Source organism: Oxyura jamaicensis, chromosome 2 (genome assembly GCF_011077185.1).
Source record: "Oxyura jamaicensis isolate SHBP4307 breed ruddy duck chromosome 2, BPBGC_Ojam_1.0, whole genome shotgun sequence".
Lineage (NCBI taxonomy): Eukaryota > Metazoa > Chordata > Aves > Anseriformes > Anatidae > Oxyura > Oxyura jamaicensis.
Window position 1 is genome coordinate 21,700,468 of NC_048894.1, and position 18,971 is coordinate 21,719,438.

General features: G+C 40.9%; 1 protein-coding gene across 2 annotated transcripts in view; it reads left to right on the forward strand.

Annotated features, from left to right (window-relative positions):
* Window positions 1-18,971, forward strand: part of RSU1 (Ras suppressor protein 1) — a 100,650-nt gene that overhangs the window by 25,244 nt on the left and 56,435 nt on the right. For both annotated transcript variants that reach the window (XM_035316232.1, XM_035316233.1), the window contains exons 5-8: window positions 1,799-1,917; window positions 3,464-3,546; window positions 3,818-3,932; window positions 17,394-17,526. In XM_035316232.1, coding sequence (XP_035172123.1) covers window positions 1,799-1,917; window positions 3,464-3,546; window positions 3,818-3,932; window positions 17,394-17,526 — 450 coding nt within the window. The remainder of the gene's footprint in view (window positions 1-1,798; window positions 1,918-3,463; window positions 3,547-3,817; window positions 3,933-17,393; window positions 17,527-18,971) is intronic.

Below are 18,971 nucleotides of genomic sequence, written 5' to 3' on the forward strand. Positions count from 1 at the left end.
AGTGCCTGTAGTCAATTTGAGGGCAAACTGTTCTGCCCTAGTACTTTGGGTGTGTGGGAACCCTCTTCTCATCTGCAGTTCACGTGTACATGCAGTGCATCAAAACAGCTCTCTAGAGGAGAGGGGAAATTTGAATAAGAATCAGAGTATTTCTGGGAGGATTTTGGTACAGAAAGATCGAGAGGTGGGGTAGGAGGTAGAAGATTCCATTGAGCATAAGTACTGTACAGATGAGGTAATTCCTCATTATGTTTGGCACTGCAGTGAAGAAATATGTGGTACAGGGGACCTACCAGAGATGGTCAGGATGCTGTGAGGTGCAAAAGGGTGACTTGTAGTTTAGCTAGAAAATAGTTCCCCACCAAGGACCAGCTTGCAAAGTGGCACACATAACATGAGCATAGCACAGTGACACCTCTTTCCCTTTTGCTTTGTGTTTCAGGTGTCACTGGTCAGCCTAACAGGCTGCCTGTCTTGCGAGTGCCTAAGTATCAGGTGTATTTGTAGGAAAGATGAAATGTCCAGCATACAGCTAGATAAATGCATAATACAATGGGTGAAAATTGGCTGACAAGTTGGGTGTAACAGGTTATATCAGGTTGGCAGCCAGTCACTAGTAGGATTCTCCAGGGCTCCATTTTAGGGACAGTTCTCTTTAATGCTTTCATGAGTAGCTTGGATGCAGGACTTGAAGTTATACTAAGTAAGTTTGCAGATGGCACAGTTTAGTGGGAGGAGCTGTTGACTCCCTTGAGGGGGGAAAGGCCTTGCAGAGAGCTCTTAAGAAATTTAAGGGCTGAGCAGTCACCAACAATATGAAATTTAACAAGAGCAAGTGACAGATTCTGCACCTGGGAAAGGGCAACTCTGGCTCCACGTACGGACTGGGGGATGAGATGCTGGAGAGCAGACCTGCAGAGAGGGAGCTGGGGTCTCTGGTCAAGGCCAGCTGAACATGACCAGTGGTGTGCTGTGGCAGCTATGAGGGCCAGCTGTACCCTGGGGTGCATCAGGCACAGCAAGGCTGGTCAGCTGAAAGAGGGGATTGTCCTCCTCTGCTCTGTGCTGGTGTGACCTCACCTCCAGGACTGTGCAATTCTGGACACGATATATGGAGGACATAAAACTATTAGTGTCTAAAGGAGGTCTACGAAGATGGTGAAGGGTCTGGAGGGGAAGACGTATGAGGAGTGGCTGAGGTCCCTTGGTTTGTTCAGCCCAGAGCAGAGCAGGCTGAGGGGAGGCCTCATGGTGGCCTGCAGCTCCCCCACAAGGGGAGCGGAGGGGCAGGCTCTGAGCTCTGCTCTGGGACAGCGACAGGACCTGAGGGGCATAGAGCTGGGACAGGGGAGGGTCAGGCTGGGTGTTAGGGAAAGGTTCTGCACCCAGAGGGTAGTGGGGCACTGGGACAGGCTCCCCAGGGAAGCGGTCACAGCACTGAGCCTCCTGGAGTTCAAGAAGTGTTTGAACAATGCTCTCAGACGCACGGTCTGCTTTTTGGGTGGTCCTGTGTGGAGCCAGGGGTTGGATTCCATGATCCTTGTGGGTCCCTTCCAACTCAGGATATTCTGTGATTTGATAATTTGTAGAAAGGTCTGCATTGCAAAAGGCTTCCTCAGTATTTTGTAGCATCAAGCACTTTTAAAAGGAAAAAAAAATGAAGTTTGGTGTAGATTACATTTTTAGAAAAGAAACTCTTGTTGCCTATGTTATTCCTACCAGATGACATGCATACTGATGTCATGTTCTGTTTTTGTTTTGTTTTGCTTTGTTTGTTTGTTTTCCTTTTCACCTATAGCATGAACAGATTAAATACCTTGCCGAGGGGATTTGGCTCTTTACCAGCTCTGGAGGTTCTTGACTTGACTTACAACAACTTAAATGAAAATTCTCTACCTGGAAACTTCTTCTATCTGAGTAAGAAACTTTTTCAAAAACTCTACAAATCTTCATGATATGGTGCTTTGCTTTCTGCAGTTTAAATTTATTTGATGGAGATCAAACTCCAACAGCAATTTTCTGATATTTATGGTTTTCTTCTTTGAATATGTCTTGAATATTTCTACTTAGCTCAGCAATATTTATCACTGACATCCAGTCAGCTGACACCATTGGACATGAGAAGACTTGGTTAGCAATGGTATGTCAGTTTTCTTCTGAGTAATATTTCCTTGGGCCCCATCCTCAGTTAAAATTTTGTGGAGGTTTACAAGCTTCAGGGAATAATAAAATAATAAAATATTTTGCAAAGCAGTTGTTGTATGTTAACTCTGAAAACAATTGTGTTCCTGATGGTTAATTAGTGAAACAGTTTTAACAGCTTATGGATGTTACAGTGACCAGGATATTAAGAACAAACAAAAAACCACTAAGGTTAAAATCTTTGGCACAGAATGGTAGAACTAAGCTGACCTTTGGACACGTTAGAAAACATGGCCACATAGTTAAGATAAAGATATTGTAATGCATATGTGCAAAAGGGCTGCATTATGGTTGCCTAAGCAACTTGAATTCTGGCACTTTCTGGCTTCCAGCGATTATGCCACCTTACTGGTCTTTTCCATGTACTGTGCTTCAGGCTCAGTGCATTAACTAGCAAAAATCATAGGCAAGGGGAGAGGAAGGAATGCTGCAGTCTGAGAAAGGTTTTGTGATTGTAACCTGACAGAGGAAAATATTCAGTAAGTTTTATTAAAAATGGTCACATATAATGAAATAAAAGGAGGAGGAGTAAACTGCATAAGAGAAATAGGATCTCCTCTCTGTCGGGGAGGAGAGGTTTTGCTGACCTGACAACCTTTCTTCCTGCTGCACCCAACAGTTCTTTGTGGGTCTCCATTTTCTTTTTTTTTGTTTGTTTTGTTTTGTTTTTTTTTACACTGTCATGCCATGTTTATTCAGTAATAGCCAGCTACACAGTTGTGCTGGGTCATTTTTTTTTTCCTTGTGAATTTCATAGGCTAAGTATGGGAATTACTAACTATACAATTTGAGCCTGTTGTATTACTCTCTTTTAAGGTCTCTTTCCCAGCCTTATGCTGTGTTTTCTGTAGAGCTTAATATAGACATGTATTTGTCCAAAAATCTCAGGTGATTTTCTATGTTTGTTTAGGATGCAAATTGGTGTAATAAATGAGAATCAAGGGGGGTAGTAAAGAGTAATGACTCTATTCTGACAGCTGAGTATTGAGACTATATGCCAAAACCTGCCAGAGTCTACTATTGTAGAAATTGTTAATTGTGTCAGTCCTTTTGAATATAGATGTTTTCCTGAACTCACCAACAATACAATAAGCCAGTAAATCTAAGTTTGACCTGCTTGTTATTATTGTGAGCCCTGGGTATGTCAAAGGCTTTTCACCAAGTCAGGGTTATTAATCAAACCTGACTCCCTTTTATTGATTAGTCCTCAAATGGTTGGGTTATATGCCACCCTGTTTATATATTGCTATTTAATTTGCAGCCACCCTGCGTGCACTCTATCTAAGTGACAACGATTTTGAAATCCTGCCTCCAGATATTGGGAAGCTCACAAAGTTGCAGATAGTAAGTAATTTATCTAAATTCTTGGAAAATCAATTCACTTTTGCAATGCTTGTAGGAATAGAATCTAGTCAATTTGAGAAGTAGTGGGGTATTTTTGCAGGAATAGACCACTACACCTGGAACTGTTTCTTGTTTATCAGCAGACATTTGTAAATAAATTGAAAGAATTGAGTGTTTAGAAGAAGGGTGGGGGCAAGAGAGAGTAGAGTTCTGTTCTAGGCTTCTTTAGGGTAACCAAAATTTGTTCTGACTACTTTATGTTCGTTCTTAGCTGAGTCTTAGAGACAATGACCTGATATCACTGCCTAAAGAAATTGGGGAGCTCACTCAGCTTAAAGAACTTCATATCCAGGGGAATCGTCTTACTGTGCTGCCACCAGAACTAGGTAAGATTATGGATGATCATTTATTTATTTGAAAAATAATAACAATAACCGTGCACTGTCTTTCCTCTGAAATGAAACCACTTCTAACTAATGATTATGCTTGCTATCATTGATGCTAAATACTTGCTTTCTCCCAAGAAACACTCACTATCTCACTCCTACTGGATGTGCAGGAGGGGCCAGAATATTTTGCATGTTCATTTTTCAGATTTTTACACGTTAACGTATTCCTTGTGTATTAGAACACCTGGCTGCCAATATATGTATAGCACCCTGCTTTATGTAACATATAATAAATATAGGGTCTCTTAACCTGTTCTTGTTTATGACTGGATTTTGGAACACTATTTGGATCAGCAAAAATTATGTTAAACGGAAATGACAGCAGTGTAAGGAGCTTCTTTGTGACTGTTCTTGTAAAAAGGGAAGTTTGGTCAACTCAAGTAAAATATTAGAAGTAAAAAATTAGAAGATTTTTTTTTTTTTTTCTCTTTCAGTAGCCCATCTTTTTTAGTGAGTTAGCAGCTTTTTAAAGCAGTGGAACTGGTGTACGGTAAATGGCCATTATCACAAAGTCATATATATGCTTCTTTCATAAATAGTAGGTTCTTTCAACTTAGAAGGTAGAGTTTTTCTTTGAAACTGAAGAATTGATTTTGATGAATTTGCATTGTGATATTCCATTTTATGTGAGGGACATTAACTTCCATAAATGTTATGTCCATTTACCCCAAGCCAAATTTTGGTTTAAGATCTTTTATGACAATCTTTAAGAATATTTTTGTTTGGCATAATGTGGTAGTATTAATTACCTGTTGATGAAACACCTGTTGCACAGGAATTATTCCTTGTTTCTTGTTATTTTGGGCTGTTACATAGGGATGCTTCCTTGCTTCTATATATGCCTTCTAAATAATACTCCTAAAACTAAAAAATATATTGACTGAATTTAGGATGATAAAGTAATATTCTTTGTTGTCACTTGTTGGAACTTGCTTCAACCCGTTCAAGTGGCAACTGTGTGCATAAATGTGGCGGTCTGCAATATATGCTTTTTGTTTCATGTAACAAAGGACAAATGACTGCTTTTCCTCTGAGGTGTGGCAAGAGGTGTGTTTATTTTGACTTAATTTGTTTACCCAACAAGATTTTTTTTGCCTTTATCAATGCCACAGACAATATGATCTCTTTTTTTTATCCATACCGTGGATGAAAGTTGCTCGTTTCTTTAATTTCGGATGCTTATTCCATGACACTGAGGTATACTTCCTTGAGCTTTTTCAGTCACATTTATAAAGTCTCTTTCAACTGCAGTCATATTTGAGAAGTGTGTAGTATCTGTAAATGTACTTTTCTGTAGATTCCTAAATTATAGCCTTGTTTTTTTTTTTTACCAAAAAAAAAGTAAAGTGGAAGTAAAATGCTGGACTGAGTCTAACCACCTTCTGTGGCTAATTAAATGTTCTAAACATGCTGCGGCCTTACAAATATAACAGCAAATCCACTTTAAATGATTTTTACTGTCATTGTCCAAACCAAATGGAAACGCTTGAAACAAAATTTGTGATGTTTGCTTTGCACTGACCTGCAAAATTCCAGCTAGACAAGGGAAGAGTTTTTCCTTTTTAGTTAACATTTGTTTGCACTATTGTAATCTGGTAGGAAAAAGGCTTGTAATTTTGATCTGCCTGATCAAAATGCAGACAAGATGCATCGACACAGCTACAGCGCTTGTCAGCTCTGTTCTTTATTATTCAACTTCTGTTCTATGAACTATACTTCTCTGCTCACGTCTTAATTTCCCAACGTGTCTCATGGTCTTACCCAGGATCCTCACTCCTGATCAGTTGGCCTGATTTTGTTGCAGTCTATGTCAAATACTGAAAATAGCTCAAATTTGGGGGTATATTTCCAAAGACTATTACACTGAAGTCTAGATTTGTAACTTCTGTACCTTGCAAGCATATTTACTGTGCAAAGAAATGTTCTGCCTGTTTGTTAGATGTTTAGGGAAACATTCTGGGAAGGGAGTTCAGTAAATGGGGCACCAGCCCGGGCTTTAGAGGGCTTCTTTGAGACCAGGTGGGAGCAGGCCACAGGCAGTCATGAATCTACTGAATGATTAGAAAAAGTCACTTCATCTCTGCAGCCCTGTTTTCCCTTTTGCAAATGAGGACAATTTAGGGAAACATGCCTTTGCAGACAGTTTTACAATCTGCCCATGAGAGGTGGTGTTACCCCTAATGAATGGACTACTAATTCCATAGGTGCCATTTGTGGAAAAATATATTTATATATATATATTTTATCTACTGCTTGAGTTCTCCCTCCTAAATTTTTAAAATGAATTATAATGTAAGAATTATCCAAATACTTTGTGCTGTGCATGTTGAATAAATAGCTTTTCAATGAGCAGGTCTTATTTGCATTAATTGGAGGCACTGCTGGTCCATTTAAAGTAAACAATCTTTCCTCTCTCATTATTGCTTTCTTAATTAAAGGTGCTGAAGGCTTGTGACTGGCTTATGAGTGGTAGTAGTTTGGGCAGTGGTGGGCAACAGTGAGTCATTAGATGTTCATTTACCAGGGAGATGGGCACAGTATAAAACAGGATATTTGAATGAGAAGGGTGGGAGTGCAGTAACCCAAATGTAAAAGGTAGGGGAAGTAAATGCAAAAAAAGGCATGAAGAGTAGGGCACGAGAAGAGACCAGAGACAGGCATTGGGATCAAAATTTTGGAACCGAGAGAGAGATGGCTAAATAACCCCGTGCAGCCTGTGTTAATTTCACCTGACGTGACTGAGTCGGCATGAATCAGTCAGAGGGCTGGTGCAGATCAGCGTTATCCTCGTCTGCATTTAGCAGAGTACCTGCCATTAATTTAGGAAAAAAAATCTTGCCCAGGAGGAAGTGAGGAGACTGGAACAGTGTATTGGTTCTCGTGGTGAGGATGCTTGTCTGTAAATACAGTATGTGTGGATGATGAATGCAGGAAATGGCCGGGAGTAGGTGGGTAGAATTCACAGCTTGTTTTTATCATTTGTCTCTCAAAACCCCGTTCATGAGGAATGGTGGTGGGCAGTCATATATAAACTTTAAAGAGGCACTGGCATTTTTTTCCCTAGCATTTAAAAGGTTATGTGCTGCATTGTGAGACAAATAAATCATGATTCACTGCAACAACAGAGTTGCAGTCAGTTATATAAATTGCCAAGGAAGCACTAAATCTGTCACGTTGTGTATTCTGACCATTTAACAATTGGAATTGTGTTTGGGAAGAAAGCTGAGTAGAAACAAGAACCACGTAAAGTGGCAGATGCAATTAGTAAGATCAATGGTGGTGTTTTAAGTTCATTGTATGGTCATCTGGGTGGACCTGTATGTGCTGCGTGAAAGATTTTCTCAGCAGAGTCAGCAGTGTGAGAGTAGTACGCAGTGCACAGTTATTCACAAAGTTGTAGCCAAATGCAAATAACTGCCCAGAGCATATCTCTAACATAGCTCTAGGTTTGTGCCTTTGATGTAAAAGCAAGTGGCATGATTTCTAAAACCCAGATTCTAACGTTGGCCGTGTTCATTACCCTGCCACCACCACGTGTGTGCACGTATATACAGGGTTCTCTCTTCTTTTGACATGGAGGAAGCGGAGTGATTTCTAAGGATACATGTTTAATTATCATCCTAGTTTTCCCAAACTGAATGTTGGAAGCGATGGCTTTTAAGTATACTATTCAATATGGTTCTAGTTTATCAAATAATTTCTTCACGTGAAGGGAGACAGTGATAAAAACACTGAAGTTAGGTTCGTGCTTGAAAAGTAGAAAACTCTCCCTCTGCAAAACAAACAAACTTGTTGGGGTAAGTAGCCATGTTCCCTTTTAGGGAGGGTAAAACACTTTGGTAAATTAAATCTGCGTGTCAGGAAGATTAAGTAATTCTTTCATCGTTTCTTAATTATGAACAGCTAATTATATTCTGTGAATAAAAGATTGGCTTTAAATAGGAAGTTCAAGGAATCCTGGCAAAAAGTCTCAATATTTTAATTGCAGGAGGACGTTTTAGGGATCAGGCTTTTGAAATGACTCTAGAATTTGTGAATGGATATTATATTATGCAAAGTAGTTGCTGCAGTTATTTGCTGAAGTTAATATTAATTGAAATAGCAGTTTACTTAGGTAATTATAATAGGCATGTGCAAACATAAGAATCACATATTTCACAAAAGATAGTTCTTTTCTAAATATTCTTCAGATAAATGCCAAACTTTTCTCCTTTCAGTATGAACTACCGCTGCACTCTGCTTGTGTCACAGCACGGTGCTCTTCACATCTGCAAATGCAGGTGCTGCGATGCTTGTTGGAAGCCGGAATGGCTCGAGGCTTTCTGGTCACCGGCTCTGAGCGCTGGAACAGCTAATTGATACCTTTCCAAGTTAAAAAATAAGTACCTACTTTAAGTACCTACTTCTACTTTTGGGACTAAGGCTAAGGTGATGTAAGAAAAGAAGGAGCTTTTTTAAACCTAGCTGTAGCTAAACAAAAGGACTTGTTTCTCAGGACTGTTGATAGGACAGTTACTAGATAAGGAATAACAGAAAAATGTACTTAGCGAAATAGGACACAGATTATTTATGTAAGGAAATGATTTCACAAAATCTGTGAATGTTTTAGTTGTTTCTCATTTCAAGCTTAGTTTGAGGTTAAAAACAAATAAACTTTTCATATAATTAGAAACTTGATGGGGTCCATGGTGTGCTTTGTGAAAGTGAAGGTGCGCGGGAAGAGATGAGAACCCTGTAAAGTTCCATTATACCCAGAAAAATGTTCTCTGTAACCCATTGTTTAGATGTACACCACTGGCATTCACGTCCTTACCCTGCTGTAATTCTTGACAAACTTTCCAAAATGGAATATTGATCTTATCTTAGTTTTTAAAATACACAGATCCTACTATTGCTTTTCAGATGGCTGCATCTAGGCAGCGTGTAGCCTCTGGAGTTTGTACTGTGATTGTAAGTACCATCAGCATAATAACGATGTTTCTATAGGCAAATAATTATGCCTGTTCTGTCAGAGCTGTAATTAGAGCCTATTAGAACAATTTATTTTTTTTTGTTAAATGTTGTTCATTTTCTGCGTTTCATACTACTTAAAATTGGTTTCACCCTTCTGAATACTCTACAGGCTTTTTTTGAATGGAAATTTCAAAGGTAAAAGGCACAAGCAGTACAATGAAATGTTTTTGAGCTCATATTTTTAAATTAACTAGATTTTGGTCTGATAGGAACCCCTCAAAGAGAGAATGCTTCAAGTTCTTGTGTAATTGAGAATCCTGTGGGAATTTCTGAGGTTGGTAAAATGTGCGATGTGTTTCAGAATAAATTGGGATGCTGATCCCCTAAGCCTGTAACACTTCCTGTTCCATTAAAACGCCTTTGATGTTAAATGTCTTTGACACCACGTTAATTCTTTGTTCCAAGAGCCTCTGTCGCACAGCAGCGCGTTTCTTGGATTCTCAGCTGGTGGGGTGGGAACACGTAGCGGGGACTGCTGGCTTGCTCCTGGAGGTCCCAGTAAGCACCGGGCACAGAGCAACAAGGAAATGGCACTTCCAGCACAGTTCCACCTTTCAGAGAAAGAGAACAGTGGTTGCCTAGTGAGTGGTCTCCTTCAGTTGCATTAGGGATGTTGGAGAAATGAATCTCATTTAGTCTGAAGTCACTTGGAACGATTTTGGACAGAATATAGAAAGTGTTCGGAAATAATTTCCTGGGTTTCTGTCAGAATGCTGTTTCTTCTCCTGCTCCCCTTAGCTACCCACACAGTGGCATCAGCCTGGTTGCCTTGGTACCTGCCTGAAGGCAGCGTGTGGTGGAGTTTGGCTGTTGAGACGGCGTGATTTGTCATGTGAAAGTACAAGTCATGAGCCCAGGGGTGTGTGACTGGGAGTGCCTTGTGCACCGTACTGAGCAAGTTCCTGTTTGGTGGCTCTCCTCTGTGAATGCTGATGTTGTTTACTGCTGCTTCTCATCATCCTGCTAATGTCAGATTTTGTTGTGTGCAGCGATGGTAAAATTGCTAGGGCTTGATCCAAGAGAGTCAGCCTGTCTTCCTGTGACTTGGATAGGGAACTGTGAACAAACATGCCAGGTCTGTATTCCTCCTGTGCTTAATACCTGGGATGTTGTTGAAGGGAAGAGTTGGGTATTTTGTGCATCCCCATGTTCTTCTCAAGCTTCATCTTCAGGCCTGACACATTCTTGAGTGAAAGTCTTCTTGTGTCAGCCTCTCCATTGCGCTTTGCTGTAATGATTCTGGCTGACCTTTGCTGTTTTGTTGGAATTTCATCTAAATATCTCAGAAGAGGGTTTAAAACAAAGTGAATTCAGGCCTATGAGAGGTTGAGGCAGGACAGGACTGGAGAGTACAATCTTCTTCCCCTAGAATTGTAATAGCAGCGGCTAAAGCAGTACCAGTATGCCTTTTATCACCTCACCTTGACTTCAAGGGTAAAGAATTCAAGATCTAGTTGGTTTGCTTTCACTTTATTTATTTCTGCCGTGGTCTTTTTGCTGAGACTTCAAGCAAATGGAATAGCTGTTCTGGGATCACACAGAATAATCTGAGTCTTTATTTAACCTGTCAAAGGGAGGAGTGAGAAGAGACTTAGGTGCAGATCCTGACTATCTCCATGAGATGAAAGCACGGGTGATTTTCCTGTCTTTTAGGAGAGCAGAACAAGCACAGTGCTGAAGAACTGTGGCAGCCCAGTTGAGAACAGAAATGAAGAATGCCTTTTAACAAAGTGATGAACCGTCTGAACAAAACACCAGTGGCAGAATCTCCATCTCCTGATGTTTTTCAGACCACATGTTTTTCTGTTCCAACTGTCTTTGTTAAACACTTCAATTACTGAACTGACACGGGGATAACTGGGCAAAGCTCTGCTGTTAGATGTATTCAAGAGAACATTCAAGTCAGGATCTAATCTCTGAACTCATTATTGGAAGTTTTCACTTAAGTCTCAGAAATCGGTAGAATAACGTGCGCGGTTACTATGTATCTGGGCTCCTGTTTTCTGTCTCTGAAAGTAATTGTAGAACTGATGATGGGCTTAGACTTCAGTGTCTGCTTTTCAGATTGCTCATTCAGACTTCTCTTCCCTGGGGCTTCCCGTCTCACACTCGCAGGCAAGGCTTCAGCACTGAGCGGTCAGACAAGCAGCCAGAGGAAGGCTTCCAGCCTGCTTCTGTCGGAAGGGTGCTGGGGAGTATCTGTAAGGCTTATTAGCATCTACCTGATCTGACTTCTTGTTATCTGAGACTTGAACCTGCTTCCCTGTTAAGTAAAATGTAGACAACCTCGGTGCAAGCACAACCAACACCAACGCAGTTTCAGAGTTGTCTGAAGTGCTGATCGCTCCACACTATGCGGTTAGAGCTTCTCATAAAAGAGTTTACTGGTGAGAGGGCAAAAGTGTTGCTGAGGTTGATCTTTTGGGGGCGCTTCAGTCTAGGTTTACGTCTACTCGTTTTGTTTTCTTTTGGTACCTAGAATCTCATTAATAAGCAAATGTATGTTTTCAACATATGTTATGGAGCTGTGGATCTGTTTATCGTACTGACTATTTCTATGATGGTTTTAGCTGATGCCAAAGAAGATTGAGTCACACTTTGCTTGTGTACGAGTCTTTCCTCTGTTCTGTTACCCTACTGCTCCTTTATAACCACCATTTAAATCTACTCTCTTCTCTTTCTAATCCCTCAGAAGTGATAGAGGACTTCAAAGCAGAGATGATCTTCATTTTACAGGTGTGATCTGAGTTACCAATCTACAACTCACGTGCACTTAAGACTTGCATAAAAATCATTTCCTTTGGATAGAACTATGCCATAGAAATATGTAGATAGTATAGTATATACATAACAAAGTATATATTTCCATGTTTTTACCTGGAATTTAAGACAGGATTCACAATTAATTGCTTTGGTATCATTTTAATGATAAAATAGTCATGACATTTCTTCCACCCCCATGCTTAAATCAGTCTCTCTATGGAGGCAAAGCACATGCCACAAAAGTAATAAAAATTATAAGCCCTGTAGTGTAAAGTGAATCTAAAACAAGCCGGGATAGACATATTTTTACATACAACCTAAGTTTAAATTTAGTGTAGTGGATTGATCCCTTACTTAGCCTTTAATAAAACAGGATTCAGGGGTATTTATATCTAAGCAAAGAAATAAAATTAGTTTCATTCCTCTTGTCCTTATATATGACACTGAACGAGTTAAGACCTTTGTGTTGTAGAGGGAAAGAACATTTAAGTCGCAGTGTTCAGAGGAATCACTAAAATGAAGGCGTTACTGCCTGAGGACTCTCCTGGAGGTCGGTACGGGAGACTGCGGGCTGGAAGGTGAGGCAGAACATCAACGGGAAGCAGGAGTGAAATGTAACAGGATACAGGCCCCAAATTGTTTCAGCTGGAATTCCGCTGATTTTAATGAAGCTCCACTAGGGATGAATTTAAGCCATTACAAAGAAGCGTAGATCTGGCATTTTACAGCTCGGATCATGTTTCTTACGCTGAATGCCAATGTTCACTTCTCAAATGTCAGAGTTGTTTAATTACTTTATTTCACCTTTTAATTTTTGAAAGTATTTAAAGTGTTGCTGAGGGGCGTTGGAGTGGAAAGGACAAGTCAGCTTTGTGTTCATACTGTTTCGTTTTGTTTGTATTGAAATAGTGCCTATGTATACTAACCAGGCTTTATTATACACCTTATGCCTGGGGTATAATATTTACCTGATGTGTACCATACAGCACAGGAGACTGAGGGATTTATAGCCAAACAGGAGAGGTGCGTGCAGGCTGGATCTAACGACAGGAAGAGCTGGGGAAGTCTGGAGACACCCCAGGGCTGGGCCAGAGGTAGCATTATGGCAAGGTCTGACACTTCTCCACAAACAAGACTGCGGGAGGCAGCATTTTACCTGCTTTTATGAGCTCTTTTCTGACTTTTGCAGGCAGTTGAGCAAAATATGAGTGTTTACACAAACGGCTTTTATTTCAACAGCGCTGAAGGAAAATAACAAGAAATGTTATCTAGCACACTTGAGATCAAGTGCAAGATAGCTTTATCGAGGGAGGTGCAGGGAAACTGTAGCTGCCTCCTCCCTGGGATGTCACTCAGGATGGGGCGTGCTCGTGAGATGTTCTCTGTCCACTCATGGCCCTGAAAGTTCTGAATTTATGCAGTGATAAACAGCATTTTTAGCCGATAAGTGAAATAAGCTGGAATGGATCAAAATTAAAAATATGTACACTTGGATTTTATCCTTGAAAATTCAAGGGTATGTTTGTTTGTTTGTTTTTTTTTTGGCATAGATCTACTCATCATTACTAGCTGTACGTAGGAACAATTTATTTTGAAGGTGAGTTACACAGAAGTTCAGTCACACAGATCCATTCGGACTTAAAGGTTCAGGATTGTCTTTAGAAACTCCTCAGACAATTAAATGCCAAGATCGGGTATTTTGTTAGACCACTTGGTATACTCCTTTTAGAAAGCTTTGGTCTCTGAGCAGGTCGTCCATAGCAGCCAGCTGTTAGACCTTCCTCTCTGCTGTTCTCTTTTCCAGATTATGTTCTTTTTCCAGGCTCTGCTGGCTCTGGTAGCAGCACATACCCACTTTGCATTCTTCCTACTTGGAAGTCTATTCAAGGTACAAAACAAACAAACAACAGTTATCCTTCAGGCTTCGAAATTAGAAAGTCCTTACTGTGTGTCAGAACCGGAATCTGGGATATATAGGTTTGATTAATTGATTTTAAGAAGAACATTAGAAGCTCTCAAAAATAATATGAAAAACATTTCTGGGATGTAGGGAAGGGGCTGCGCTGACTGCTCTTAAGGACGGCCTTCTCTCTTACCAGAGGTAGGTGACTGTAATGGATTTCAGGGGAGTTGGTCCCGTTCATGTTGGCCAAATACCAAGATCCATAAGTCACCTTCCAAAGAAATAAAACTGTAGCCTGCACATTATGCCAAATTTTATTAATGATGAACAGTTTTGTTTTTTTTTTATAGGCTGATGTGCATGTTAAAAACAAACCAGTGTAGACCAATGCCATCTCCAACCCTAAAATACACTGTGACTGAACCTTCAGTACTGGCTTTTTACTACAGGCAATTTTGTCTTTTGCTTACTAAAAATATCAGAGGGGTTTGATGTGATCTGTGCAGCAGAAGTTCTTGAAGGCCTGGGGACAGTGCGCTGCTGCTGCTGCTAGACACTGTGTAAAGGCACATCTGCCACATCTCTTTCCCTGGCCCTCAGATCTGGTGCTGCAGGGATAGGATAAGGGCATTTCTTAGCAGAGTGCTGTGGTTAAAAATACTTTTAGGCAAGGAAACTGTTTGGAGAGGACACATCTGTGAGGTGCCTGGCTACACAGCACAACTTCCGTCATCCCAGTGTCGGAGCCATCGCTGCAGGTGGGTTTGGTCCTCTGTTCCAGGCTGCTGCGGGTGTGCTGGGGCCCTTCACAGGTGGGTTGGCTGGAAACGCAGAGGGGCACCAGGACGTGACCCCCTGCAAAGTATTGGGATGAGCCACACGTTCTCAGCCTATTGCACAATTTAATTGTAAGGCTTCTTTATTCTGCATTTGCTTGCCGTGTGGCAGGAGTGATAGGTTACATTCTTCCCCTAGTGCTGGTAAGGTGGGACAGGCTCTCTGTGCCATGCTTAGTTTTCTGCCCTTCATTGCCTACAGGATGTTTCCCAGGTGGAAATGTTGGTGTTGAATGGGGGGGGGCAGGGGATTAAAGTGCTTGGTGCCCTGTCCTTCCTCCTTTCCTTGGGACAGTGCTCCTTGACTCCTCCTGCCAGAGAGCACCTATTCTCTGGTGAGTGCTTGCCATGAGGACAGAAGGGTTCTTACTTCACAGGGCACAACACTTTATTAAATTCTTTGATTAAACCCCTGGCAGATGAGGTGGCAATTGTGACCCCTCATGCCACCTGCTCTGCCTTTGAGAAGCGCTCCCAGAGCAGCTGCTGCCTTGCCAAGGTGCTTCCTGAGCCAGGAGGAGCTGGATCTAGGTGTGGATTCCAGACTTGTGGGTGCCCCGTTTTTTTGCGCTAAGTAGATTAATTTTACCCTTGTAAAAAGTATAATGTCTCTACCTGCTCCAGTAACATTTGGGATAACGAGAAGGCAGAGGGAAGTGAAGTGGCTGGAGCTCTGCAGTGCATTTTGCTTGAGCAGTCCTCTTTTTTGCGGTAAGATTTATTTGGCTTCAGTAGAATAGTATTTCTTTCAATTAATTACATTTAACTGGGCGTGTGGTATTTAGGATTGGAAGTGGGCGCGCTCCACTCTGGGGATGGGAAGCATACGGCAGCATTCTTTGGGCTGCACATTTCTGAAACAGGTTGGGAATTCAGCTAAGAAGCTTCTTTATGAGATTATGGGAATGTGAAGTTTATTCTTGTAGACAACATTGAATCTGACCCATGACGGGGCCAAGTTTGTCTCCCCAGATGTAACTATTTTTATGAGCTGTGTACAGATGCATCGCTTCATCTTGACGCCGCCGTACTTAGTGAGCTGTAATTATAGGCGAGCGCGTACAGCGTTGGTAGTTCTGGAGAGAAATGCATGTGCTTTTTTGCAGGTAATAAAACGGAAAATCCAATTTGCTGTTGCAAAGTAAGCCTCTGAGTGATACATGATCTTCATAGCAGCATCGGTCAGAGGGTTACTGCTAATCGCAGCACGGGCTGGCTTCCCTGGTGGCCTGTGCCTTACACTGAGCAGTGAATGGTGCGAGCCTGTGTCTCGAGCCAGCCAGCACAGATTTAGACTCCCCACTTTCTAGCTTATTAGGTCCTCGTTGTCACAGTACTTAATCCTCCTTCCTGATCCTTGTTAGAACAGCAGGGCTGGCGTGTCCCGTAATAAAGGAGACGGGCGCGAGGCTCCTAACTGGAGGCACTGGAGCGTAAGGCAGTCAGGGCGATCGCTGCCTGACTGACAGAGGGGTGAGATGCTTCCTGCATGTCGTTATTTGAAAAGAACAGCCCTCAGACAGCTGACAGATGAGCCTGGTAAGGTAATGGTAACTTGCTGATGGGCTGATATGAGATGCATGACATCTTTTCACACAGTATAATGGTCTGTCTTTACTCTAATTGCATTAACCCTTCTTATGGAGAGAAGCACGTTAAGGATCAGCTGGAATGTAGAACACGGGGAAACAGACAGCATGCAGAAGTGCCTGTAGCAAATGTGTGTGCTTATGACACTTATACAGGTGCCTTTCATTTTGAAAAATTAGCACATCAGGTTGATTTTAGAATTCCCTGACAGCTTGGTTTGGTCAGACTTCAAAACCTAGTATTTCTAGTTTTTTTTTCCCATGGTTATCTGTATGAAGTTATTTTATATTTGTGGCTTTGGATTTCTGGGGGGATTGCTGAGGCTCCCTTAGTCACAAAATTCATAAAAAATAAATCTGAAATGTTAGTAGAGATCTCCTATTTTAATTTAAAGAACAAATTATTTCAATGCCTAGACCTTTCTGGAATTTAGCCTCTTGTATCCATAGTCATGAAGAGTTTCTTGTGAACAGTAGAGTTCTGTTGTGGTTTTTGGGTGGCAAATTTTTCAAAAAAAAAAAAAAACAGTCAAAAAAAATCTTCTTAAAAGTCTATTAAGTCTTCCTGTCAACAAAATAGGTAAAACTGGCATGTTGCAAGACTGGCTTCGTTTGTGTTTTTCAGTGTAGAGAAGTGTCATTGTGGACCTGCAGTGGGATCCTGGCACAAACAGCTCGCTGGGCACTGGGAAGGCAGGAAGCCTGGTGGGCATCACTCGTTGGCATTGTGCTTGGAGCGGGGCTTGAGAAATGCCTTGCAATGTTAAGCTTCAGGGGAGCTAAATCCTCCTGTACTGTCATTCTCCATTCATTCCTCTTGGCCGTGGTAGAATGGGATAACTTGCTGAGTTGCTCTGTAGTGCTGGAAGTTATGTTTAATGGCACAGTTAGGTGAAACCTTTAAGGTTGCAGTAGAGCTGGGAAGTTCAGAGAGAGGCATCAGGAAGCCCCATGTTCTTATTCAGTTGTTCTGGCAATGCTGACTGAACTTACTCCCATGCAGGACATCCCAAACCCTATCTGCTATTAAGCCCTGCTTAAAGCTTATTCCATGAACAAAAATTACAGTGGGCTGAATTCAAGCCTGCTGTGCAGTATGTAGTGCCACTGCAATGAATAGGGTGCAACAGCATTGGAACGGTTGAAACTATCGTCTCCTTTTTCCTCTCTGTTAAACCTGAAATACTTGCTTTGTAATCTCTGAAATGGATGAAAGGTTTCTTATTCATAGCAACATATTTCTTTATTTTTTATTTCATATTTTTTCATATGCCATTTTTTAAATTCCTTTCAGGTAATTTGGATTTGACTGGCCAAAAGCAAGTCTTCAAAGCAGAGAACAATCCTTGGGTGACCCCGATAGCTGACCAGTTCCAGCTGGGAGTGTCTCACGTGTTTGAATACATTCGTTCAGAAACATACAAATAGTAAGTATTGCATGACACTGTTATGTGCTGTGAGTGTTGTATTTTGTTGTTGTTGTTGTTGTTGTTGTTTTTCCCTGTGGTGTGTTCAGCAAAGTGTTATCAGTTTCACCCTTCTTTCATTATTCATGCACTATCTTGGGATTCGGGGCAAACAGGCAAACCTGTACATTTTTATTAAGTTTTACTAACAAGAAGGTAAACGAACATGATTCAGATATGTTAGAAAGGCATAAAGATGGTTCAGTATTGTCCTGCATTTGTGGTTCCTTTCTTAGAACTTTTAGATAGCACAAGCGACACAGAAGAGCAAGAATTGAAAGCCTTTGAAAAGTACAAATTTTAAGTATCTGCAGTACGGTTTTATAGACTGAAATAAGTATTTGTTGATGGTTTTGGCTGTAAATTTCTTAAGTGTTGAAAGAACAGTCCCGAATTCAAACCTGTTTTGGTCAGGGCTGGTTTACGTAAGTCCATAACTCTGGCAATTCAAATAAAGGTACTGCTGCTTTCTTCAACAGTATGACTGGATAAAATAGACCTCGTGCTGGACTTGTCCATTTTAATTCAGAATTCTGTGTACAAATGCTAAGTATTTGTTTGGGAAATGATGTCTTTAATCATTCACTGAATTGAAATATTTCCTCACACTTAAACTATCCACATTACCAGTCCCAGTAAAACTTCACACGGGAAGTTATTTTTATGTCTGCAAACTACCTTGATGCTGTCTTCCTAGAATCAGCAGGTAGTACAACAGATGGTACCCCTATGTCAGAAACTTAGTTTTTGCATTTCCCCTTTACTTAAATTTATATTTTAGCAATTTAGAAGCATTTCTGACCATTTTTATACAATATCTGTCAATTACCAAAAGAGAGCATTCATAGATGAAGGTTTGGGGATTCCAATTAAGTAACTGAGATGTGAATTTCTGTGTGAAACTGTAAATGATCCAGCAGTGACTTTGATACGCTGTTCTTCATTTACAGAATTTAAGAGTAAAGGGTCACAGATCAGAGTGTGGTTACAAAAACTGTGTGCCTCAGAAGTATCCTGGTCTTTGTCCAGTAACGCGTAGTACTCAAGTTACATTTATTCAGAGATATAAGTAGGCTGTAATACCTCTCTTCCAGCAGTATTCTCTTCTGCAGGCATGGTGGAGGGAAGCAGCTGTCTATCTCCTTAGACTGGTCTCCAGTCCACTGTGCAGCTGCATCTACGTTTCTTGATAACACGTTTTGTAATTTCTTATGGCCAATTTTATGTTCCTGCTTAAGCGGTGTAGATTAGGGTACCTCATGCAGGTCTCATATGGACAGCGCTGGCTATCAGGAGGACAGCAAAGTTTCAAGGACTGAAATTTTAAGAATTTGACCCATGCTAAGATTTTTTGGGGGGGAGCTCTTTGTATCTATCTATAATAAAAAATGATAATAAATAATAAT